General features: G+C 42.3%; 2 protein-coding genes and 1 pseudogene across 4 annotated transcripts in view; 1 reads left to right on the top strand and 2 right to left on the bottom strand.

The window, feature by feature from the left end:
* The window catches only part of LOC110015840 (CD209 antigen-like protein E), a 900,664-nt gene that overhangs the window by 536,946 nt on the left and 336,705 nt on the right, over positions 1 to 27,013 (bottom strand). The gene's annotated exons all lie outside the window — the stretch shown is intronic.
* On the top strand, positions 1,331 to 5,047 carry LOC110013557 (C-type lectin domain family 17, member A-like). Of its 3 annotated transcripts, none has more exons than XM_023959739.1 (8): positions 1,331 to 1,658; positions 1,943 to 2,053; positions 2,274 to 2,321; positions 2,622 to 2,696; positions 3,726 to 3,779; positions 3,914 to 4,065; positions 4,532 to 4,650; positions 4,820 to 5,047. In XM_023959739.1, the coding sequence occupies exons 1-8, from the start codon at positions 1,514 to 1,516 to the stop codon at positions 4,974 to 4,976; spliced, it is 861 nt and encodes a 286-aa protein (XP_023815507.1). In that variant the 5' UTR covers positions 1,331 to 1,513; the 3' UTR covers positions 4,977 to 5,047. The 3 variants fall into 3 exon arrangements, with proteins under 3 accessions (XP_023815507.1, XP_023815509.1, XP_023815508.1); XM_023959741.1 differs by having other exon boundaries at positions 4,205 to 4,650; XM_023959740.1 differs by lacking the exon at positions 1,331 to 1,658 and having other exon boundaries at positions 1,667 to 2,053.
* On the bottom strand, positions 25,525 to 25,661 carry LOC111948257 (annotated as a pseudogene).

Below are 27,013 nucleotides of genomic sequence, written 5' to 3'. Positions count from 1 at the left end.
AAGCATTTTGAAGTATTGCTTTTTCATTTTATTTTTGAGTCAAAAAATGCAGCTTCATTTTGAAAATGAAAAAGCATTTCTGGTTTTGACTTTGCTTTTTATTTATGCTATAGAATCGCTTCCATAGGATTCAATGTTAGGTTAAAATTATTCTGTCATTAAAGTGATTGTGTACATTTAGCAGCCTTCTTTGTAGGGGGGGTTAGATTCTGTATGCGAATATTGTGTCTTGAGGTTATGTGGGGGTTGGAGGTGAACCATTGGGTCTTATTGCAGAGGGGAGTTTGTGAGAGCATGAATGCATGAGGAGGACAGTCCGTTCAACAGTCTCACAGCTTGTGGGAAGAAGCTGTTTAACATCCTGCTCGATCATGAGAGGGGTGCAAGAACCACACAAGAGTTGTGAATTTTTGCTAGACTTCTGCAGAAGGAGAAGCCCGTCTGTCACAGAGGAGTTCCTCCTTCCCAGTGGATCCAGTCTGGTTTTATTGGTGTTCGGGGTTGATTACATAAAAGTGGGTCATTCAATCACGCAGTACAGGAACATCATATCTTGTATAGTCAGAACTTTTCACGTCATTGTTTTTTTACTGAAAGATAGAATTCAGACAATCATGTTATGGTGATAATAGTGTGTAAGCAAATGATAATTACGTTACCCTAACAAGAGAAGGACAAGTCATTAGTGAGATGCACCCCAAAGAACTTGACACTGTTGAGTTCCATGGCAGCACCTATTATGGTCAGATGTGTGTTTTGGTGATTGCCAGATGGCCTGAAGTCAATCACCATTTCTTTTGTTTTATCCACGTTGATCTGGAGGTTATAGGATTTACACCAACCTGCTAGCTGCTCCACCTCCATTCTGTAAGCAGACTCGTCATTGTCGCTTATAAGACCAATCACTGTTGTTTCATCTGCGAATTTGACAATTTGGTTGGTGCTGTATCGAGCTGCGCAGTCATGCGTGAACAAACTGAACAGCAGTGGGCTCAGGACACACCCCTGTGGTTTACCTGTGCTCACTAATGTCACCACATCCACCCCATCAGCTTTCAACTTCATTGGAAATTTACACAAATTTTACATTTCAAGCCTGAACTTTAATGAGGTTCAAAAAGGTCTCAGTCTCTGTTCTCACTAACTTTGTTGATGTTTTCTCTGGTCATGAAAGAGTTAACACCTCTGACAGATGCAACACTTTTTCTGTTTCTAGTCTTAAAATGAAAACAGGAAACTCATGTAGAGAAAGGAAAGAAGAAATAAATAAACACAAAGAAAATACAATGTATTTATTTTAAAACAGAGTTAAATATAACTGAATGTTTGTATTGAAGTTCTTCCAGTGGTTGTATTGAATTGAATGGGAGTCTCTCTGCAGCATCAGTGCATGAAAGAGTGAATGACATGAGTGGAGTTTGTTCTGCTACTACTTCCTGAATGTTTGCAGTTCAGAGCTGACTGCTTTCATCAGGAAACAGTGAAGTCTGCTCAGTTAGTTTGATCTCTAAAGATGTCCACACAAACTGAAGCTGCAGCAGATTGGAGAGTGAAATTTAGCAGAAATCTTCATCCAGATGGAAGAGAACAAAGTGAGGTGGAGATGTTAGATGATGAAGAGCATTCCTATGAAAATGATCATGGATTACAACAAACTGGTGAGCAGAAAAACTTCAGACTAAATACTACAATATTATTTCATACCAACCTCAAATCATTTGGACCAAATCACTGTTATTTCTCTGATATTTGGATTATTTAGTGAAACAATGACATTTGGAAATGTAGATTCTAAATAATCATCATGTTCAAATAAAGAACTTCACTTTTTGTGCTTCTAGAAAGAGACATTGCTGCAATACTGTTCAGTCAGGAAGAAATTGTAGCATGCATGACAACGGTTTGAATAGAATTCTGGAAATAAACTAAATCTGCTTTTTAGAAAATCAGAAGCAGAAGAATCTTCAAGCTGAGAGAAGAAACTGTTTCAGAGTTTTCAAGTTTTCTCTGGGAGTTTTCTATTTTCTGATTCTGGCTGGACTCATGACTCGCTGTAAGAATTCAACATTTTATTTCTAACATCTAATATTCAGTTTTTAGGTCATTTCATCTTTTTGTGGTTTTTAAATGTATTTGTTTTTGTCAAGTCAGTTTTCTTTTAGCTATAGAAGTAGAAAAACACTAACAGTAATTTAATTGTTACCATGGCAACAATGTCTTAACAAAATCATGAAATAATGTCTTTTGATTCATATCAAGTGATTCTGTTTCAGATCTTCTGGTGTCTTTGGAAAAAAACAGACTGAAAACTGAACTTTCAGGTAAAATATTTCTAAATATTTAGTCAAAATGTTGAACAAACTATTTCTAAAAATGTCTGTTTTTTTTGTTTCTCTTTTGTTTCAACTTGTTTGAGTTCAGCCTCACATGGACTGTTTCAAACAGGAAAACAGAGCAAAGACCATAGTGATCACGGTTTCACACATCTATCCTCAGTTCTGAACTAAATTGATCCAGTAGAAGAACCATTTATTCTCTATTTGGGTTTGTTTTTAGAGGTTTAGTTTTCAGGTTTTCATACAACAAACAAAATTAAAAAAAAAATCTGTCTTTTCTTTCAGAATTGATGTCAACTTTCTCGGCCAACAACAGTCATTTTCAGGATGAAATGAAGCAGCTGAAAGATGAAAATGAAGGTCAGAAAAGATCCAGAAAATCTAACAATAAAGGGAGTCCATTTTCAGGTTTTTCCATTTTAAACTGAGTATTAGGTCTTTGTTTATATAGAACAAGTATTAATAGATGAAGTAAAAATATAAATCAGTGGAACAGCTGGACTTGAAGGCAGAACAGCTGTTTGCTAAAAGGTTTATCAGAGGTTCATATTGATGTTCAAACTTCTCCTTTAACAAATGTTGCATATTTGTTCTGTGTTCATGTTTTCTAATGAGTTCAAAGATTCTCTGCTGACATCCAGACTATGACTGAGACGCCTTTATCACTCATGAAGACACAAAACCTTTGATCCACCAGAAACACAATTGTGTCTCCACCTCTGTCTATGTGATGAGAAAAGCAACAATTTGATCAGAAACAATATTATCATTCCAATATTGAACACAGACTTTCAGACTGTCTGTAGTCAAAGCACGACTGCAAATGATCAGATTCATTCTGTTAAGGAGCTGAAGAACAAACTAAGATGAGAATCTTAGAGAACCATTAACACCACAATTCTAAACCCTTTTCCTTCATCTAAACTCTTGTTTTGAACCTTTTTCCCTGCATAGATCCTCCTGAATGGACTCCAGTTAAAGTTAGCTGATTTCCAGCATGTGGTGGAATTTATCCAGACTACTTAAGGTTGATATCCGGCTTAAGTCCAGCATGAAATACGGAGCAGAGAAGATGCAGAATGCATTGAGAAAAGCCTGGATACAAATCTGCAGCTGTTTCAATGACTTTCTGATACCTTCCTGCCAATCAGGTCATCATTGGTTTGAATTGTTGGATCAATATTCAGTGATTTTCCAGTTTCTTTCTAGAACCACTATTTTTTCTAAGGTGACTCCTTTCATCCATTTACAGACACTTTCATGCACCCATGGAAACCCCCCCCCCCCCCCCCCCCCCCCAAAGTGAAGATTGTTTCGAATCTGTTGAAGGCCATGTGATTGTTCATTTAAGTACAAATCAATAATAAATGGACTTCTACTATCTTTCAGGCATCAACAAAACTCTTTTGGATGAAATAAAACAGCTGAAAAATCAGATTGAAGGTGAGAAAAGACTGAAAACTAATGGATGATATCAGTTTGTTTGGATCATGTTTACCTTTGAACTGAACTGGAAAGTTTTAGTAGAAAATACAGATGAAACCAGAAAGTAAACCTGCAGGATTTTTGTACATCAGTCTATGAAGGTAATCGGTGTCCTGAAGGATGGAGGAGATTTGGAAGCAGCTGCTACTATAAATCCACTGAGAAAAGAATTTGGTATAACAGCAGGAGTTTCTGTCAGAAAAATGGATCTGATCTGGTGGTGGTAAACAGCAAAGAGGAACAGGTGGGTGTGTTCACACTAGTTCCTTCCAGCTTCTTGTGTCTTGGATTCTCCACCTATATGTGTGCTGCTGTTGTCTGGATGCTGATGGATTCCAGCTGAAATTCTCCTCAACAACTCAGATTTCATGTTTGTCTTTCAGCAACATTTCAAAGAAACGTTGTGATGGAACACAGAAACTCTTTTTCCCACTTCTAATGTCTTCAATTCCAAATAGGCTAAACTGGGATTCAGTAGAAATGGACTGTTGGCCCTGAAGACAAAACTAGAAGCAAAAACTAAATGAACAGAAATCTGCATCAAAGAAAGTCAGATTTTGTTCCTCAGATGAACTTTCTCTCAGTTTTTAGGACAATTATCCAGAACAGATGAATCCTAAAGACCAGACATTTTTTTACTGGACATTTAGTGTGAAAGGAAACCAAGATGGAGAGAATGTATTAAGAAAGAACATTTTCTTTGTTTATAGGAGTTTGTTTCTACATTGAATCAGAAAGTGGAATCCTGGATCGGTCTGTATGCTGGATGGTCAGTCCAGAAACGGAAATATGAATGGAAATGGGTGGATGGATCACCACTGACAGAAACGTAAGACTTTTTTTATTTTACAACGTTACTAAATTCATTCTTTATGACTTAGCCTGATTGTAAATGTGTGAAATCCTTTAAAAAATACAGAAAATGTTTGTAACATCATAATTCAGACCAGATTATGAACTTAATTTAGAGCAGAGGTAAACAGAATGTTTTATCACAGGTTCTTGGATGAGAGCATTTCAAAAGACCGGAACAAGGATGATGCAGTGTTCTTAAGTACTGAAGGGAAATGGAAACAACAGGACAAAACAAACTTCAAAAACTGGATCTGTGAGAAAAACAATTCTAGATCTTTCTGTTCCTGCGCTGTACATTAATTTAACTGTTTAGTAATGTAAACACAAACATGTTTTTTTTTCATTCACATCTATAAAATTGTGCTTAAAGGAAGGTTGTTGTTTTTGGTTTATTGTGAATAATTTAGAAAAAAAAGTTGTCATCCATCAACGACTTCATCACATTTAAATACCAGTTAAAATGGCTCAGATATACAGGAAACTGTAATACATTTTTATTATTTATTTTACCTTTATTTAACAAGGAAAGTCCCATTGAGATTAAAAACCTCTTTTCCAAGGGAGTCCTGGTCAAGAGGCAGCACATTTCAATCAAATAAACACATAAAAACAAACATTATTAAAACCACATGCATCATAAAAAGCAGTTGCACATTATTGTTTCAGTCTCTGATGCTTCGAGCTTGTTCTTAAAAACATTCAAAGATATGGAACAGAAAGCAACAACTGGTCTTTAGATCTTAGAGTGAGATTCCACACTTCTTGTGATTAAAGAACAAATGTGTAGGAGGCAGTAATCCAAGCAAGGCCTTGGAAATAAAAGTGTACCAACGCCCCTGACCCCATCCTACAGACCAGTGGTGTGCAGAAGCAGACCCACCATAAACACTGTACAGATGTGGAGGGAGGAGGCCACCACATCTCTGCAACATTGTTTTGAAGTCCCAGACTGGGATGTGTTTGCTGAGGGATCTGACCTGGAGGACTACACAGCTGCTGTGCTGGATTACATCAAGTTCTGTGCAGACGAAGCAGTACCCAAAAAAAAAACCATCAGAACATTCCCAAATCAGAAGCCCTGGTTTACTGGAACAGTTCGGGCACTGCTAAAGGCCAGGAACACCGCCTACAGGCCGGGAAACCAGCTAGAATACAGCACAGCCTGGAAGAATCGGACAAAAGGGATCAAAGAAGCCAAAGACAACTACAGACAACGGATAGAGGGACACTTCAGGAACAACGACCCTCACAGCATGTGGAGAGGAATCAGGACTCTGACTGACTACAGAACCACCACACAGGTCAGTGTGGAAAGGGATCTCCCAGACACACTGAACCTCTTCTTTGCCCGCCTTGACAAGCAGCAGGGAAGACCCCAGCCTGCTAGCAGGAAGTAGCCTGAGGGGGAACCAACACTCAAGCTTGAGGTGCACCAGATGAGATCCACCCTGAAAAGATCAACACTGCAAAAGCAGCTGGACCGGATGGGGTGACAGGTCCAGCTGAAGATTGTAAATGAGGCTGCAATATGAGCTTAGACAGGCAGATCATTCCACCACAATGAGACCAGAGAGTATAAACATCTGCCCTCAAATATATTGCCATGTTGAAGAGAAACCACCAGGTGGGGCTCTATTGCAGATTTGTATTATTTGCATTGACCGTTGGGCCGCCCCCGTTCGTTATTTGCATTAGTGCAGAATTATAAACCAAACCACCTGAACCAAATGATATATGAATGATTCTTCTAACTACATTAAAACATGAATTATATCACATTTACATTAGATACTCACAGACTTCTTTACAAAAGGCCATCAAAAAATTGTATTATGTCTAAAATCATGGATAGTAACACTACAATTACACATTTGCTTGAAGATACAGTATCGTAATAGTATAGTAATACACTAAGAACATCTCTATGCAGATAGAAGTTCAGTTTGATTCCTGGTTCCAGAGTTGATTCAGGATCCGTCTCAGGCGTTCACTGTCAGCACGGATCAGAACTTATTTCCAGAAGCTTCACCTCCAGTCATTATTTTTTCATTCCATCTGTGTTGCTTATAGTGAAATCAACTGTAGTGTTTCTGTGTCTTTTTTGTACAAATCAACTGTTCAAAGAAAATTCTTCTTGGGATGTTTTGGATCCTTTTTTTGAAGATTCTTCTTTTTCTAGACCATCTGTAAAGAAAAATAATCTAAAAATGAGCAACATACTTTTTAATTCAGGTGGTGTTCACTTATAGAGAGAACCGCAGATTCTACATATTCAAAATAAACAACCCTTATTCCAAAAAGCCTTTAACATAATTTTACATTTTAGCTTATAGTGGAGTCCCTTTTGTATGTAGAATCCCATTTACAGTTCACTCTTGACTCCATGTTTTCACATTATGAGCATTTATAATACGCTTGGTGACAAAAAAAACATTTCCTGAGGTTTATCACTATTAATATATTTTTTCTAATATTTGCTGCTTTATATTTATTCATTTAATCTTAATAACTAAACATTTTGCTGCAAAAAAACTGAAACACATAATTTTTAATTTACAAAGAGAACAAACTAATTTTTATTAAATCCTACTTTATCCTGTAAGACTTTGGTCACATATCCCAAAATATCACTGTTGGAATGTGCTCTCAATTTCTGCTATATTTTGGATTTTATTTTCCATTGTGTATTTTATTTTGAAAGTGGTTTGTGTCATTTCCTGTTGTCTCTTGTCCAGGTGTGATTAAATGTGTGTCTAAATAATTGAGGCAATCACTCCTAGCTGTGTGTTGGCTGAGAGTGAAGTCACAGAAAGTGTTTGTTACTTATTTGATCCTGGAGGAATTTATCCAGGTTAAGTTGACACAGTAGTCCAGGTACCACGCAGCACTGCAGTGCAGTTACTAACCTGCTAACAGGCTATGGGCCCAAGAGACACCTGAGACTACTTTTTGTGAGGAAGTTGACACCATGAACAGACGAACAGCTGATACAAGCCGCTGGTCCCAGCTTCTGTTTGACGGAGATGAGACTTTATTGTCATGATTGGGGCGAGAGTTCAGAGTGACCCAAACGCTGGAACCTGGAAAGAGGCTAGGACTCAGTGAGTTTAAGAGGTTTTATTGAGAACAGAGGTTGACGGGCTTCTTTCTATTTTTTTTTTTTTTTTTTTAACTTGTCCTGTCCAACAGCTAGGCAAACAGATGAGAGCTGAGGGCCTCTTGTGTTGGACATATTTTATTTTAACAAGAGGGGTTATTAATCTACAGACAAACCAGAGGTATGTCTGAATAAACCCCTTTTGTAATTGAGGCCAAACTTTATTAATTTCAATCATGTTTGAAAATCTTTGGTGTTGGACCGGACGGAAAAGGAAAGAGGGGAAGAAGAGAGAGGGACGTTAGAGAGAGGGGGGGGGTAGGAGGGTGATAATCGGAGGGGAAAGGGGGTAAGACCATGAAGCAGCATAGAGCAGACAGGCTTACTGGTTGTTTATCGTTACGGTACGGTTCAAATGTAGTACAAAAAGGGCGGGGCCTGTTCACACACACTCAAATATTATCAACACACCTGCTAGCCGCAAAAATGTCCACATGTCAACATGCACACAAAACAGATAGTGTTCACGAACGCATACCTATGCCTTTAAACCAACTAGTGTGAAATCTTTCATTCATTCAATCATGCAAACTATTAGTGCAAAGGTGAGCTAACACCTGTGCTCAGGTGAGTGTTTATGTTCTTCTAAAATGGATGGTGGAACGTGAAAAGAAGGAGGAGGAGCGCCCAGCCACCCCCACACCCATACCCCCGCCGCAGCAGCAGCGGCAGCCGGAATTCCCCCAACGCCACACGGGAACAGGCAGGGAACAACCGCCCCCCGGGCGACCAAGACCGCCACCCAGGCCAGGGCCAGCAGGACCGCCGCGAGGCCCCCAGAGCCAGAGAGCAGGGAGGCGCAGAGGGAAAGAGAGCGCCGCCCCAGCCCAGCCAGGAAAGCAGCCCCCCGCTGCGCCGGAAGAGCCCAACGCAGGGCCCCACCGGAGAGGGACGCCCACAGCCCCAGACGAGCACCCCACCACCACCCAGGAGTTCCGGGCATCCCCCCGCCCCGACCCCAGGTACGAGCCAGGACCCCCCAAGGGAGACCCGCTCCGCACTCCAGGCAGCCACCCACCCGTCCCTCGGTTGGTCTAGGTAGGAGCAAGGCAGGGGCCCGCCGCCCCCGCCCAGGAGGGGGGAACCCCGGGGAAAAAAGGGCGGCCCACAAGGGGTGTTATAAATATGGCCCGACCAGGCTCGGCCATGTTGGAAGTTTGGCGGGGCCCAGCGCCCAGGGGCAAGGACCAGGACCCACCCCCCAGGGACACGAACACCCCCGGCTCAGGTGTGATATGAACCCCCCCACCGCGCGGAGAGAGCACCGCCGGGCCCAGGGAGCCGGCACCCAAGGGACACGGCCGCCATCGCCAAGGGGCCCACACCCCCCACCAGGGAAGGGGTAGGGGACAGATGGACCCAGGTCCCACCTTCCTTGTAAAATGTGTGTGCGTGTATGGGTGCTTGAGAGGGTGTTTGTGTGCATTTGTGTGTGTTTATGTTTGAATGTATATATTGAAGGGGGAGGGGTGTGTGTACTAAGGGGGGTGCAGTTAAAATTGGCGAGTATGGCACTAAGGGGACATCTTCTGATTACTCACAGTGATGTCCCCTCACCCTCCACACCAAGGGGCCCTAAATGTCTAAGGTGCGGTTAAAATTGGCGGGTAGGGTGCCAGGAGGACATCTGCTGCTTGCTTGCAGTGATGTCCAAGCACCCCCCCTACCAAGGACCCTACATGTCTAAGGTGCAAATAAAACCGAAAGAGGGGGGCAACCATAGGAGGGGGGCCACTCCCAAGTAGCCCCCCTCCAAGGCGCATCGCAGGCTAGACCCCCCACCCCCTCACCCTAATATGACGGGCTTCTTTCTAGGCGAGGAGCGGCGGCTGGCTGGAGGGATCTTGAGACGGATTTTCCAGAGGGAGAACTGTGACGTCTGGATTGCGACCAGGTGAGTATCCAGCAGGTTTTCTTTCCTGAAGCAGAGCGAGAGGAACAATGAGCAAAGCGTAAAGAGACAGGGGTCAAAAAACATGAGCTGACCAGACTATGCACCATAGGAGGAACAACGAACTGGCACCGGCTAATGATCCAGGAGGAGCTTATGAAGTCAGGGGAAGATGAGGTAAGTGGATCCAGCTGGTCGCGTCCAAAACAGGAAGGAGGGGGGGAGGAGGGAGTAGCAGCCAGGACATGACAGTACCCCCCCCCTCAACGACCGCCACCAGGCGGTCCCAGGCGACGATCTGGATGGGCAGCATAGAAGTCGTCGATAAGGGTATGGTCCAGGATAAGCGAACGAGAGATCCACGATCGTTCCTCTGGACCATACCCCTCCCAATCCACCAGGAACTGGACCCCATGACCCCGTCGCCGAACGTCCAAGATCTTGCTGACATTGAAGGCGGGGGCCCCATCAATGGTACGGGCGGGTGGCGGGGAAGTGCCCGGCGGGCAAAAAGGGCTCTCAGAAACAGGCTTGATCTGGGACACATGGAACGTGGGATGAATTTGGAGAGCCGCCAGCAGACGAACACAGGTCGGATTAATGACCCGGTCTATCGTGTAGGGACCGATAAACTTGGGAGACAGTTTACGGGATGAAGCCTGAAGAGGAACGTTGCGGGAGGAAACGAGAGCTGCCCTGGTCTGCAGCCAGATGTCCTGACAACGTTGCAGATGGAGCTGGACCGAGGGCACCCCCAGATCCAATTCCTGGGAAGGAAACAACGGGGGTGAGTAACCCAGCGAGGCTTCAGAAGGTGACTTTCCCGTGGCTGTAGAGGTGTGGGTATTATGGGCATATTCTGCCCAAATCAGGTACTTGGACCAGTCCGCATGGTTCTGTGCTGCCAAGCATCTGAGGGCGGCCTCCAGTTCTTGGTTCCCCCGCTCCGCTTGACCGTTAGCCTGAGGATGGTACCCACATGTTAAACTGACCGTGGCCCCCAGGGCGGAGCAGAATGCTTTCCAGACTTGGGACGTAAACTGGGGGCCACGATCAGACACGATGTCACAAGGGATGCCATGATGTCGGAAAACGTGGTTGACGAGGGCGTCGGCGGTCTCAGTGGCAGTAGGAAGTTGAGGGAGTGGAATAAACTGCGCGGCTTTGGAGAAACGGTCAATAATGGTTAGTATGACAGTATGGCCCTGTGAAGGTGGGAGTCCTGTGACAAAATCCACAGCTATGTGGGACCAGGGACGGCTTGGGATGGGCAGCGGCAGCAGGAGACCGGAGGGAGGCCAATTAGACATCTTGGAGCGACCGCAAGTACTGCAAGCAGTTATGTACTCTTTGACGTCACGTTCCAAGGTGGGCCAGAAAAACCGACGTTTAAGGAGTCGAATAGTCCGATAAATACCTCCGTGACAGGCGAGACGTAAGGTATGACCACAGGTGAGGACCTCGGACCTGAGGGAGTCTGGAACATAGAGGGTGCCAATGAGGGTTCGTGATACCGGCGGGGATCTCGCTCTGGGCCTTCTGGACCTTGTTCTCGATCTCCCACGTGAGATTGCCTATGAAACGGGATGTTGGCAGAATGGTCGAGACAGAGGTGTTGTCAGAAACGGAGTATTTGCGTGAGAGGGCTTCCGGCTTGACGTTACGACTGCCTGGGCGATATGTGATCGTGAAGTTGAAGCGATCAAAAAATAAGCACCATCTGGCTTGACGGGAGTTGAGCCGTCTTGCACTGCATAAATATGCCAAGTTCTTGTGGTCCGTCCAAACAATAAATTGTTGTTCTGCCCCCTCCAGCCAGTGACGCCATTCTTCCAACGCGAGCTTGATAGCTAGCAACTCACGATTGCCCACATCGTAGTTCCGCTCTGCCGGACTTAATTTGCGTGAGAAAAACGCACAGGGCTTAAGTTTCCCAGTGCTGTCCTCGCGCTGGGACAAAACAGCGCCCACCCCCGAGTCAGAGGCGTCGACTTCCACAATGAATTGTTTAGAAACGTCGGGTTGGATGAGGATGGGTGCAGAAGCAAAAAAGGTCTTTAAACGTTTGAAGGCGGCATCTGCGGCAGAGTTCCAGATGAAAGGGCGATTGATGGAGGTGAGTTGCGTGAGAAGGGCTGTGTCAGATAAATGCATCTAGACATTAAAGAAAAACACAATTATAAACAACAAACCACAACAAGAATCAAGTTTCTCATGCACGAGGGAGAGGAGCAAATGTGTTGGAAAAGGTCCACCACGTTTCTCTTCTCAAAGGTCTGCCCCTCCCTGTGCTGCTTTTATTAAGAACACAAGTGGGAGGTAACAATTCAAGACAAAGACAAAAAGTTCATTAGGGGGTGTCGTCAAATGACCCTTTTGGTTGGATTCTAACTTCAAACAGTATCCCTTATCAGCTCAGGACAGTGTGTCGTAAACCCCCCTCTCTTCCTTGCTGGGATGAGAAGCAGATGAACAAACACACAACTGTTTTCAGAAGAGGTAAAAAGGTCAATCTAAGTTAACATTTAAACATACATTTAACCAAATACATTTAAGCAATGATAATAATAAAACAAATTCCTTCACATACTCCCTCCTTTTTATCATTGATAAATATTAAAATCTCACATCCAATATCACATCTCTTTTCAGTTTTCTGTGACATCTTCATTTTCATAACACTTTCAATTTACACTCAGATGAGAAGTTTTTTTTTTTTCTCTCAAGTCATTTCAGTTTCAAAATCATTACAGTCATCTTGTTCTCCCTTTAAAAACAAGTTGTATTCTTGACTCAAAAGAACACTTTGTACTCAACCATTCACTGCTCTGGAAATCATAGATTGAATACAAGGAAAAATGCACATAGTGAACACACAACATATGATCAGTACCATAAGAATAGGTGTCACTATTTTTAACAAAAGTTGCCACCAGGAACCAAAAGCAAACCAGGAGAAGAAATCCCAAGATTGGGGTTTCCTGTCATCCTGCATTGCCTGCTGAACCTTTTCAAGTTGATGTAATGCTTCAGTGACGCTGTGACCTTCATCGGTGTTGTCAGGAATAAATGTACAACAGGTATCATTTAACATTTTACAAACACCTCCCTCCTGAGCAACCAATAAGTCCAAAACCAATCTGTTCTGTGGAACCATAAGTCTCATGCTTGACATTTCTTCATTATAGGCTTTAAATGCTTTAATTGTAGCGTTCAAAAATAAACCTAATCAATAATCAATGGTCTCAATTCTGAGAGCGTTTGTAGCATTTCCCACTCAGGGAAACAATGCCATAGTTACCTTTTCCCCAGTATTCCAGTGTTTATGGTCTTCAGGTACATCTGATCCCCAAATGGAATCATGTGGCTTGACATCAATAAGGTTATGTCTGTGGCTCAGGTGAGGCTCATGGACTGCAGAAACTATGAAAGTGTGACCTGTGACCTTTACAGAAACACAAATCCCACTCCAGTCTCTAGGCAGACTGAGGTAGAGGGCCTGCCCACATAACCAAAACATTTGATCAACCACATAAGTACCATTGTTACCTGGAATTAAATCTGGATTAGATCCAACACAACGTCCTCCAGGGCAGGGAACTGCATAACCATGGTAAACTCTGTCATTGATTATCTGGACTGTGAAGGGAACAAGAAGTTCATGACACATCTTTGTCGGCAAAGTTCCTAAAAATTCTGTGCCATTGTTAGTTACGCAATGTGGAAACACAGTTCCTGGTTCCACACTAACATATGGAGCTAATGATTTTTTCAATTTCATTTTTTTAAACTGATACAAACTCTTGCAACTCGGTCTTACAAGAGTTCCATTTGAAGTGGTGACGGCTCCAGTACTAATATACCCTCTGGTACTATATTCAATAACACAGTCGCTTTTCCACTCAGAAAATTGCTTTGCCTGTAAATTAGGATGTAGGGATGAAGTTGGAATTACAGAACAACATAGCAATCAGATCTATGCTTTTCCTTAGCCAGTAACATAACATACCTCTACCAAGAATTTGTCATATACAGGTGAGTTATGTTCATTTTTGGACTATTCAAAACATCATGTTCATCAATACTCAGCCATCGTCGAGAAACATTTAGTCTTTCCTCGTTGGTGGTTCTTCTTGCAGGTGGATAACGATTCCAAAAGGAACCAAATCCTTGTGGTGGCTCCTGCTGAGAGTAGCAGGAACAGTAAACAATAAAATGTCTCTTTACCCAGTTGGACACGCCATGGTGGATATGTACCTATCTTCGGGAGGGAGAGGTTACTAGCACATCACCTCCTCAAGTCCTCTAACAGTGTAGGATCCGTGTAGTGCAAAAGAGTTCTGGTGTGCTTTCTTCCCTAAGACTAGGTGGATTCCCCTGCTTCGCCGACTTTGAGACAAGCAGCTTCTATACGGCTGCCTCCCTTTGTAGTCAGACTTCCCCACCTAGCAGTTGGAATTAGCCTCACCCAGATGCTTTTTCTTGCAGTGTGACAGGTGGATCCAAGACGTCCTTTCAGCAATCTTTACAGCTGTTGGTGTAGTCAGCAGGACTTGGAATGGGCCTTCCCGCCGTGGGCTGGACCAACACTTCCTTTTTATGGCCTCCACAAACACCCAGTCACCAACCTGCGCTGGTGAAGTGTCCTGTGGAGATAAAAAGGAATCTGGCACTTGATTTGTCCTTTGCACATCTTTAGTGGTAAACATTTTTCTCAAATAATCCACTAAATTTGCATCATCATCTGGAGAATGTTGCTGTGTAGGATCAAGGTCTGGTAACCTATAAGAACGTCCATACAACATTTCAAAAGGCGTTAAAGGTTGACCTGCTGTGCGTGTGATACGCATACTTAGCTGAACTAAGTCTATGCAGTCAGGCCACTGTCTGTTTGTCTCTTCCATGCATTTCTTTAACTTTGATTTGATAGTGCCATTAGTTTTCTTAACTAATCCTGCACTCTGTGGGTGATAACTACAATGTCTCTTTAGATCTATCACTTGATTTACAAAATGTGTACCATTATCACAAAAGCCAAAAGTTGGGATCATTCCTTTACAAATAGCTTTAGCTACTGTAATAGCATCTTGTGTTGCACATGGAAAAATTTCAACCCATTTGGAAAATGCATCAATAATCACTAAACAATATTTCAATCCTTTGCTTTTATTCTATTCAATAAAATCCGTATGGATTGTATGGAAAGGAAAAGTTGGTTCAGGAAATTTTCCTCTCTTAGGTCTAACATTGCCTTGGGGATTATGACGCATACATGTAACACATTGTTTACAAAAAATTTTTATAGAGTTTATAGAGCATAAATCCATAAGTTGTTTAATATTTCTCTAATAAGTTTACCATCCCCCCTGTTGAATCATGGCAAAGCCCATGACTCAAAATTGCTGCCCATTTGTACATGGATTTTGGTAAAATAGGTTTCCTTCTGTGCTGACATAAAGACTTTGTTCAACTTTGCTCCTTTTTTTTTTTAACCATAGATCTTTTTTGTTGTTGTGGTGCACTGGGTGACATTTCTTTTTAAAAAATCAGCGGTTGCATCTGCAGTCACATCCTCATTTGTGCATATTTCTACATCTTTTGTTGCAGGTTGCTTTTCTGTTGCATCTGCAAAGGCATTTTCTTTAGAAATAGGATCTGTTCTTCCTGTGTGTCCCTCGCATTTACATATTGCCACTTTAGATGGTAACATTACATCAGTCAATAATTCTTTCAGTAAGTCTACATGCATTATTGGTTTTCCTGCTGACGTTTTAAACCCTCTGTTCTTCCACTGTTGACAAAATAAAATGCACTGTAGCAAACACATATTGGCTATCAGTGTAGATTGTAACTGGCTTATCTTTAAACAGTTTGCATGCTTCAATTAAGGCTGTCAACTCTGCTGATTGTGCTGAGTAATTTCCACACAGGGGTCCTACCTTCAGAACCTTGTCTTGAGTTACAACAGCTAAACCCACTTTGTTTCTGCCTGTTCAAAGTATAAGTCACTTCCTGCACATGTTCTTTCATTTCTTCCCATTTTTGTCGTGAACCTTTAGTACAAGAAATAAATGGAACTGCATCTGCCATTTGTTTCCAATTTGTCACTCTTTCTGTACACATTAAGTTTTTTGCTTCTGGTGTAACTGTCACAGTACAGAAACTAGTTTCATCTTTCCAATAAAAATCTTTTATTGTACATTTTTGAAAACCTAGTTTACTCACTGCTTCATCATATCCCCTGTCAGGGCTAGGAGACTTTTTGCATCTTAACATGACATACAGAATGTCTGAAGACATAAAATCTGCATGGGGTGACACTCTGGCTTTTGCTTTCTCCATTAAGTTTTTTGCAGTCTGTCCAAGATCAGTTTTAGGTAGATCTAAAGTCCAATAATAGTGTGGTTCACCTCTGCCTTCTAGCACACAGATGTCTGTATCGGGGCAACGTCGTGCTTGCATCCCCCCTTCTCTGGTGGGGTAAATTCCTAACTTTAATCTTATCATGACATCTCTCCCTAAAAGATTAAAAGGACAGTTTGGTGCTAAAACCACAGGAATGCTTGTTGTTTCATTAGTGTCAGGATTTTCAAAACAAACTGGTTTACTCTAATGTTTAGTTTCAATTTGACCATCTGCAGATCTCATTTGTATTGTTTTATTTGACTTAGGAAAATCATTGTAATAACTTCTTATCACAGTTCTACAAGCCCCTGAATCACAAAGAAAAACAAACGGTTGTCCCTGAACATAAAGAGTTATTTCTGGCTTTTCCATAAGACAAACTTCAGTGAGATCTAAAAATTCATCACAAATTCGTTGAATTTCTGGTTCAGATTCATTGTTAATCTTGACATTACTTCTACCATCTAGTCAATCTGATTTCTTCCTTTCAGGACAATCTCTCAGCTAATGATCTCTCTGTCCACAAATCCAACATCCCTCATCAACCTGCTCTGACCCTCTGTTGCTACTTCCTCTAGACCTTCCTCTAAAATTTCCTTTACCACGACCACGATTTCTTCCTCTCTTCACATTCCTTCCAAAAAACACATCACTACTTTCCTCCTGCCAAAATGTAACTACACTTTAATTCCTAAATTTCTTTCTATTCACCATCACTTTTTCTGCATGAACAGTAAAATTCACAAACTGTTGTAGTGCTCCTGTTGGTAGATCTATGTAGTGTCCTTATCTAGTCTGCAATCTCTGGTCTCATAGCTTGCAGTAAAACTTGTTTCAGCTGCTGTCTATAGGGACCATCATCATTATCTCTGAGTCCACAATTAGCTTTAAAACTTCTTCAAATCTGACTCTAAAATCAAACACTAATTCTCCATCTTTTTGCTTAGTTTGACCAATCTTTCCAAAATCAGGTCTCATTGGAAAGGCGTCTCTAATTCTTTGTCCTAAAAGTGTAAGACTTTGAATCAACTCTTAACTGTTATGCGGAAGAGGTCTGGGTGGATCGTCATCATCCATAGGATTCCTTTTTCCCTTTACTTTTGCCCAGTCTGCTTTCATAGCAGTCATACATGCTTGCTGACATTCAATGCCATTCAGATGATAAACTCTCTGAACTTCCATCATTTGCCCATGAAAATCCTGTGGATTTTCCCTGTGAGAGATAACTCCCCTCACTGCCTTCCTAACATCCTCTAATGTCCAGGTGCTAAACAAAAGAAGTGTAGTTCTCTGGCCATCTTCTCCAGCTCTGGGATTGGACACTTCAATCATTGGAAATGTCGCTGCAACTTTAGATGACTCTCCAGCTTCTTGCAAACCAACCCCCAAAGTATTACTCCATTCAAGTTTTTTCCCTTTTCCTCCTAACATTATTTTTCCTTTATTTGGTTTATTTAAATCAGTCAGTGGTGGGTAAAAACCCGTCAACAGAGGAGCATTTGTCCCCTGGTAGGGAGGAGGTGAGAAATCAGCTGGTTTCTGCTCTCCCCCCCTTTCATCCTGCTCCTGCTCGGTCTGCAGCCCGCTGCAGCCTGCTGTTGCAGGGGTCTGAGTCTCACAACTGATTTATCCTCTTCTTTTTTAGGAATCAGACATGCTTCTCTAGTTTTACTTTTCTGAATGCCATTATTTATTTTTCGTTGCTTCATTTAAGCACAGTTTTGTACAAATTAATTCTTCACTATTTCTTTGTTTCTTTTTTAGTTTTTATTCTGGTTTGAATTGGTAACTGTTGAACTAATTCAGTACATTCCCCTTAAAATTCTAGTTGAACCTGGATGAACCTCTTTCCATATATTTTTAATCTCATGTTAATTCAACTTTTTTATTTGAATTCCCCCATTTTTTCTATTTTTTCTATTTTTTTACATTTACGTTAGTCACAGAGTGTGATCAGAACCAACAGAGAATTTCTCTCAGGACCGAATTTCACTCCCCGTGCAACAAGCTTCTAGGTCAGACCTGTTGTCTGATCCGGTCACACGTTTAGGGTCCTCCCAGGAGCAAAACACGTTTTAGACTCTGGGTTCTTTCCACCTAAAGCCTAATGAGATGAAATCTTGTTCTACTTGAACAAGCAGCCTTGTGTTAACACCACAAGGTTTCCAGCTGCTCACTGCTTCGAACAAGTTCACTCCTTTCACACATGCACACACATTCACACCAAAAAAAAACTTTTTTTATTTTATTTTTGTTGTTATTCTAGGCCTTTTAGGGACTTGAACCCTCTTACGCGTTTTAGGCTGCAGGACTCGAACCTACACCTTTATTCAGAATTCTGGACTTTTCCGGGACTCCAAACCCACACGTGTTTCAGGCAACAGGACTTGAACCTGTCCCTCAGAATTCTGGGCCACTTCGGGGACTTGAACCCCTGAAAAAGCGCTGTACTTGCCTTGTCGTTGTGGTCTGACTGGTTAACGAATAACGTCAATCCGGACCCAGGGATCAGACCAGTCGATTGGCCGGCGTAGAATTCACTACGGGCTGTGCACAGACTTCAATCGGCATGGTCCTCCCCCAAGGACGCAGATATGTTGTCATCCGGCTCGAATGGACCAAAGAATGTCAGATAAATGCATCTAGACATTAAAGAAAAACACAATTATAAACAACAAACCACAACAAGAATCAAGTTTCTCATGCACGAGGGAGAGGAGCAAATGTGTTGGAAAAGGTCCACCACGTTTCTCTTCTCAAAGGTCTGCCCCTCCCTGTGCTGCTTTTATTAAGAACACAAGTGGGAGGTAACAATTCAAGACAAAGACAAAAAGTTCATTAGGGGGTGTCGTCAAATGACCCTTTTGGTTGGATTCTAACTTCAAACAGTATCCCTTATCAGCTCAGGACAGTGTGTCGTAAACCCCCCTCTCTTCCTTGCTGGGATGAGAAGCAGATGAACAAACACACAACTGTTTTCAGAAGAGGTAAAAAGGTCAATCTAAGTTAACATTTAAACATACATTTAACCAAATACATTTAAGCAATGATAATAATAAAACAAATTCCTTCACAGGCTGCTATACTGCTGTAATTCCGAATGAAACGACGATAGAAGTTAGCAAACCCCAGGAACTGTTGGAGTTTCTTACGGGTTTTGGGGTGTCTCCCACTGAGCGACCGCCTCGATCTTAGCGGGGTCGGGACGGATATTGCCTGCTTCGATGATATACCCCAGGAAAGGGACGGAGGACACATGAAACTCACACTTCTCAGCTTTGACATACAGCTGATTAGCGAGAAGCCTTTCTAGGACCAGACGGACATGATGTTCGTGTTGAGATTTGTTGGGGGAAAAAACGAGAATATCGTCCAAATACACGAAGACGACGTCTTCAAAAAGTCCCTGAGGACATCATTCACCAGACGTAGGAACACGGCGGGGGCGTTAGTAAGCCCGAACGGCATGACTAAGTATTTGAAATCGCTCAACGGGGTGTTGAAAGCCGTTTCCACTCATCCCCTTCGCGCATGCGTACAAGGTGGTAAGCGTTCCTGAGATCAAGCTTAGAAAAAACCTTAGCGTGTTGGACAGAGTTGAAAACAGATTCTAATAATCGCAGGGAGTATCTATCCTTGACGGTGATCTGATTTAATTCCCGAAAGTCAATGCACGGCCGCAACGCCTTATCCTTCTGCTCCACAAAAACAAATCCAGCACCGACTGGAGAAGAAGACGGACGTATATGACCCAGGGAGAGAGCCTCCTGAATATAGTTCTCCATGGAGCTCTTTTCAGGACCTGAAAGATTGTATAATTTACACTTGGGAAGGAAGTGTAGGAGGAACAACGAACTGGCACCGGCTGATGATCCAGGAGGAGCTTATGAAGGCAGGGGAAGATGAGGTAAGTGGATCCAGCTGGTCGCGTCCAAAACAGGAAGGAGGGGGGTAGGAGGGAGTAGAAAGAAAGAAACAAGAAAGAAAGTGCTATTTTCTGTCACACACCTAGGCTGTGTCCGAATTACCGCCCTAACCCCTATATAGTGCACTATATAGTGCGGTCGCCATTTTGTAGTGCTGTCCGAATCTACAGTTCAAAAATCATATGCACTAGAAATTTCCCAGAATTCTCTACGAAAAACCAGTGTGAATTGATGCTCACTCGATCCGCGAATATTGCCCAGAATGCACTGCGTTCATACCAGAATGCATTGCGTGTGACACACAATACACTGCGTTTGAATTATTCGAAGATGGCGGACGGTTGCGCTAGAAAGAGGACTTAAAAATGTAAGTATATTTAAAAGTATCTTGTATATGTTGTAAAATATATTTGTAAATACGTAAGATGATGTGTTTAATATGTTATATTCCTCAATCGACTATCTACATTGTTTTGAAGCTCATCAATTTCGGTAATGCTAAAGCTAACGCTAGCGCGAATTAGCATTGAAGGCTAAAAACAAACGCTGATGATAGTACATCAAAAAGCAGTGAGTTCTAACCGTAGTCATAAGTTATTAACACATTTTTAAAATGTGTTTATATATGTAGGGACTGACGAGGATAAGGAAAATCTGATCCATCTGTGGATGGAGAAAGATATCCTGTTTGTTATCAGGCAAGCTCGTGCCGGATGGGAGTAGAGACACTTGATCAGATTTGTATTTATTTATCATTAAACTGTAATCGTTGTCATGTTGGGGTACAAAATGTAACGTCGTCGTTGTTTTTGCAATTTGTTTAATAAATGCATGAACAAAAATGAATTATTTACATGTATTATTTAAATCTGAGCCATTTTTAACAATCTCAAAAGGATTTTCATATACCGTAATTTCCGGACTACAAGCCGCTACCTTTTTCCTGCGCTCACAGCCCTGCGGCTTATTCAGTGACGCGGCTAATTTATGGATTTAATTGGCGGCCGCCATGTACGTACTTTCGAACTCAGTGAATGGTTTGAATTCTTTATCTAACACCAAGCACAAGACATTTATATTCAACACACCTCTTGGCAGCCAAACAGCATGGACTTGACTTCAGGTCTTAGACACTTCAGTCATGGTTCAACAAAATGAAACACGCATGCCCAGCCGCATCCCAGAATCCTTTGGGGCCATTAGACCCAACGTGCACGTGATCGCCGCTACAATATGATGAAGCTTTCAAGTTAAAAGCAATCGTTAAAAGCAGCGTAAAAAAGCCCACCGTCACCAACCGGTTTGGAAAAGCCGGTTTGCTGCGTGACGGAGAAAACAGCGCATGGAGTGAATTTACACTCCATTTACGGTTTCTAAGGAAACCGTAAAAGCGGAATTTTGCTTTGAAAAACTCACAGCCTCCGTGTGAGCTGGAGACATCTTCTCCTGCTGATTGAGCTGCGGGGCCGATGGCAGTCTGAAGGCTCCCACACGTAACAACGCATCCGCCCCTCATACACAAAACGTACAGTATTAAGTCCGATTGCTTTGCACAGAAACGATTTGCTCCGTCCACCGGCGCAACGGGGACGAAGCGCTCCTCCTTGAAGCCGCCCTGGCCAGAGGTGTCGGAGTAGATAGGAAGGGGAGACAAGGAGCGCGCGGGGCGGGAGCGGAGCGCAGAGGCTTCTGAATTCTGACGCACGCGCCGCACTGAGGCGCGTGTATCACGCTGAGGCGCGCGCTTTTCAGTCGCCGCTGCTTTATTTTACTGGTGTGTTTTCTAACCAGTCCTGTTACTCCCATAACGCTGCCGCGACACAAGCGGAAGGAGAGCTTTACCCGTTCACTCCTCCATGCACTGCTGATACTCATTCTTAAACACGTACAACAGTATGGCGAGCCGGGCATTGGCCCCGCCTTTAGCCCCTAAGACTCATGGGAAATGTGGAATCGCGGATGTAAATTTCCTCATCATAACTGAGGGATGTAATGTTGATTATATGGTTACTGTTTGTAATTTTATGTATGATACCTAGATTGTCAATAAGTAAAAAAAAAAATGAAATAAAAACACCATAACTGAGGGACTTGTGAACAGAATAGAGGTCCATGCTGTTTGACAGATATCGATACACTCAAATGCATGAGCCAGAGGCAAAGCTGGAATCACCCACAATGTGCTAATGAATTGCACTCACTCTGGGATTCTGGCCGTGATCTGTCAGGACGACAATATCGCCTAACACATGCCACGGCTTGTGTATGTATAAAACTAATTTTACACGTGAAAATGGGTGGGTGCGGCTTGTAATCAGGTGCGCTTTGTAGTCCGGAATTTACGGTAAATATCAAATGTACATGTTTACATTTTCGTTTTATATGTTAACATTTATTTTTATACATCTTAACAATAATCCTGGTCTTCTAGAGTCATGTGTGTCACAGTTGGAGCTGAAAGGAAAGCAGAGATTTGTCCTCGCAGACGGACGCCACTTTACCCGTCCTACTGGTTCCTGCTGTGGCTCAACATCTGTGGCTCCAAGCAGTCCCCTTCGCTGATGCACAGATTGTGCAGAACTGAACTGCAGGCAATGATTTTCATTGCAAAGGTTGGTTTTACTTCCAGTGCCCCCAGAAATATTGCTCTCCTCCTCATTTGCCAAATACTCTCTCTCCACCACAGAGCATGCCTTGGCGTGGTGCTGGTCGTAACGGGCCTGAACCGCATTCCTCATGGGTCCCTGTAGGGTGTCAGCAGCGTGATGGGATGACGAATGCAGGGATACCCACCATCACCCAAAAGGATCCTTCAGGTGGGTAATGTTTGATTTACATAAATTGGGCTTTTTACGTAGAACCTGTGAATCATGGATTGATCCTGGATTCCCAACAAAAATATCTCTAAATTTGGCATTAGTCACATACAGCATGCAGTTGAATGGAATAAAAAAGCTTCCTGTTAAAATAACAAGCTGCATTTTCTTTTAGGGCCTTTTTTCTTAAGTGGCAGCCATCGATGCTCCCTACGACCTTTTGGAAGGTGGAAGACTCAGCGAGCTGCTATAAAACCAGAGGTGACTTATGGCAGTTCATTCCCACTGGATGCTGGGTGACCCTGCTCATCAGCTGGAGGATGCGGTCTGCCGTCCTGTGGACAACGTCACTTACAGTGGACCGTGGCATGTCAAAGGCCCTGGCTACCACACTGTATGATTTGCCACATGCCAGCCAGAAAAGAAACACCAGGACCTCAGTCTCCTGTGCCCCCCCCCCCCCCCCCCCCCCCCCCAGAGTGTGAGGAACCCGAAGCTGCTCCACCAGATGCTCGATGGTCCTGCGGGTCAACCGATCTGCGGGTCTGCCGGTCTGGTTTTGTGTCGGACTGAGCGTCAGCGTGAAGGGCCACGACAGACACCTTTATGTTGGCAAAGCAGTAGAGACGTGGAAGACCCTGTGTTACGGCTGTGGCCGTATTTGATTTTGGTTTGTTTGTTCTGTGTTTTGTGTATTATTTCTGTATCAGAGTGGGACTTGTGTTTTTTGTGGATCTTTGTGTCTGTTTTTGTCTGATTATTTTCAGGTGTGGTGGAAAGGATGTGGCCTCCCATTGGACCAGCTGGTGGAGGCAGCCTTTAAAGCCACCATTTGGACATCCAGTCGGTGGGAAGGGAGCCTTGCTGCAACAGTCTCCACTGCAGCTCGGCCCGCTTCTCCACTTTGTTTATGTCTTCTCCACTTGTTTTAGTTTGTGTTGTACTTTGTAGTTCTTTGTAGTTTGTGGTTTTGTCTGTGCCCACTCTGATTAGTCTTTTGGTTTATAGTAATTTTGTGTAAGTGAAGCTGTAGGGGTGAACTGCCATTTTTTAGTACTTGTTTTCTCCTGTTTTTGTTAGGTTAGGGAGGTTAGCGTTTGTCTTTGTTTTCCCTTTTCTTTTGTACAGGTAAGAAAACAGGTTTTCCGTTAGTTGGGGTTTTGTTTGTTATTTTGGCCTTGGTTCACCCTGAAGCCTTTTAGCTTCACTTTTAGTTATTGTTGGTTGTTTGTTTATTTCTAAATAAAATGTGGTTATTTTATGGAGACATTTGTTTGGTGCTTTTTGTTACAGTCAACTTTGGTAGCCAAACCTTTACTTTTTTATGTTATGCCTTCCTAGGTATCCCTAGACACAAAGAGGGCGTAACACCCTGTAAAATAGAAAAATAATTATTTCATTGAGAAAATTAAATGAATGTTTCATTTTATTCTGATGTCTTACATTTGAGTTTATGACGTATTTATAAATCCTGGAACATCTCGTGTTTTTTTTTTGGCTGGATTTTTAGATTTTTATATAAATATTTAAAAATTAAAGTATTTTTGTTTAAAACAAGTGATATGGTTTGACTCTGAATAAAAAATACTAAACTTTGATCTCACAAGTGTTTCATGTAGTTAGACTATACAGTTCATAGTCCAGTGTTGAAAAAGAATGTTAAACTCTTACCCAGCAGACTGTGTAACCTTGAGCACAATTAGTAACAAATGCTTAAATTGAACTAATAAAAAACTTTAAGTTTAACTCACAAGTTGTTCATGTCTGGCCAGGGCATCCAGAGGAAATCTTCTGAGACATCTGCTTCTCCTTGCCGTCCTGTGATGGTGCATATCTGCTCGTTTTTGGTTTGATCCCATGAAAAACGGTTGAATTATTCCCAGGAACACGGACAGATACATATATAAAGCTATTTTCAGTAAGGTAGAAGAGAAAACTACAGAAAAAAAATGCCTCCTCGCAAGAGCCCGTAAACCGTTCAGCGGCACAAAAATAAATATTGCCATGGAGTAATAACATGGGGGTTTATTTATCAACAAATACATAAAATCACCAAACATGTGTGTGTAATTTTATTATTTATGAATCAGCCACATTTTCCATGATCAGAACACAGCAGATTCATAAATAGTCTTCATAAAATATTCATATTTATTATATTTTTTTTAATTTGACAAATGGGTGTCATTCTCCGCGTTAAATAGAAGTAGTTCCCCTCCAGACCAGGTGGTGGCGGTAATGCGCCACTTTGTTTCCGTGCCAAGCGCCATTTGAAAACACCCGAAAGAGAAAACTAGTTAGCATGGGTGTCCGAATTGCTTTGAAAATTCAGAGAACTATATAGAGAACTATATAGTGCCGCACTAGATAGGGTTTTAGTAGTTAGGGTTAGGGCGGTAATTCGGACACAGCCCTATGTTTGTGAAATTTGTTCTCTGCATTTGACCCATCCCCTGGGGGAGCGGTGAGCTGCAGACAAGCCGCGCCCGGGAGGCAGTGGCGTTCTTTTGCCCACTGGGTGATGTGAACTGCTTGCTTTTGATATGGTAATTGCCCCCCAGTACCATTGCTAATTCCCCTCCGGGAATTGAACCCTGGATTCCTGCATTGTAGCCCTTTACCTTACCAACCGAGCTACCCAGCCGCCTAGATACAGGGGAGAGTCCCACACTACCACAAATTATGCAGTTGAGAATTCACAAGGGTCAGCACGGTCAGGGTGCAATGACAGAGCCTCGCCTTGGGCAAACCACCTTCTTGATCATGGTGTCACCCCTGCCAGGTAAGTAGCAGCCAGGACATGACATTTATATTGAACTGACTGTGATCTTCAGGAAAAGGAAGGACGTATTGATTCACAGAGACGGTACAAAGTTTCATATTTATGTACATGAAAGGTTATATTATTTACACACAAGAAAGGATGGAACTTACCACAAACAGAAACAGAGACCCTGATGTAAGAGCTAAAAAGCCTTTAGAGCTTTTTCATACTTACCTGGCTGGACCACTGCGCCCTGAGTCCAGAGATGGTCACAGATATGCAGTTTCATTTCCTGATGACTTATCTAGAGCGATCTATGTGTATTTCATAAGGAGTAAGAATGAGGCAGTTTTGGCTACAGAAAGGTTTCTGGCTGATATTGCTCCAAATGGAACTACTGTGGCGCTCTTTACTTGTGAGGCAGAGTAAGTGGCTTTGGCTGCACCCATCCAGGAATGTTTGTACTTAAACCAACTGCTATAGCCTCAGCCAGAAACCCAGTTAGCAGACAAAGGTGCAAATATGTTGTAAAGTACCACTTCATCTGATTAACTGTGAATAGTGGGAAGATATGTTTAGACTATTGTCCAACAGCACAGATGGTGGCAGATTTGTTTACCAAACCTGCAACAAAATTTAAGTTGGGACTGTTCAACCATTTTCTGTTTGGACATGTGTAAAGTTTTGGCAAAGATGCAGTAATGTGAGATGCTTTATATTGCAGCTCAGTGCTTGGAAAAAAATCGGGTCCACTATTGGTTTCCTATTATCTCTTCTATCACAGAGTTTGTAACAGCCTGAAACTGAGAATTACCGTCCCTGCAGCTGTTCCTGTCTCCATTCACACATGCAGCTGATGAGATTTATGAAATCATTAATAAACAATCCATCATTTAGAAAAACAATCAGCACAATATTTTTAACCCATTTCTTCAGACTAAAAAACGTTAATGTTTCAGATCAATTTACATTTAATATTATTTGTTAATTTAATTATTTTTCTCTGCATCAAATGGTTCAGTTGGTCAAAATAGTTCTAGTTTTATTAATGAATGACAGATTCTTTTATTTAAGGCACTTTAAGCTTTTTTTCTGTTTTAGACTATAACAGAGTTTCTGTGGCTAAATAAATACATTTAGTGAAAATGATTTATATTGCTTTTTTCTTTTGTTATTGTTAGAAGATACAATTTTAGGTTTACTTACGTAGTTTTTATAGATACTAAGCTAATATATTGTCACCGTGCGAGTGAGTGGGTGGGGGGGTAGGTTATGGGGGGTTGGGGGGGGGGGTGAAACATGTTCTTTTTCCTAGGGGGGGCCTGGCAAAAAATAATTGAGAAGCACTGGTCTAAATAAATGAGGCGGTCACGCTCAG

This window comes from Oryzias latipes, chromosome 11 (genome assembly GCF_002234675.1).
Source record: "Oryzias latipes chromosome 11, ASM223467v1".
Lineage (NCBI taxonomy): Eukaryota > Metazoa > Chordata > Actinopteri > Beloniformes > Adrianichthyidae > Oryzias > Oryzias latipes.
The sequence above is the reverse complement of the archived record's forward strand: the minus strand, read 5'-3'. Positions and strand labels throughout refer to the sequence as shown.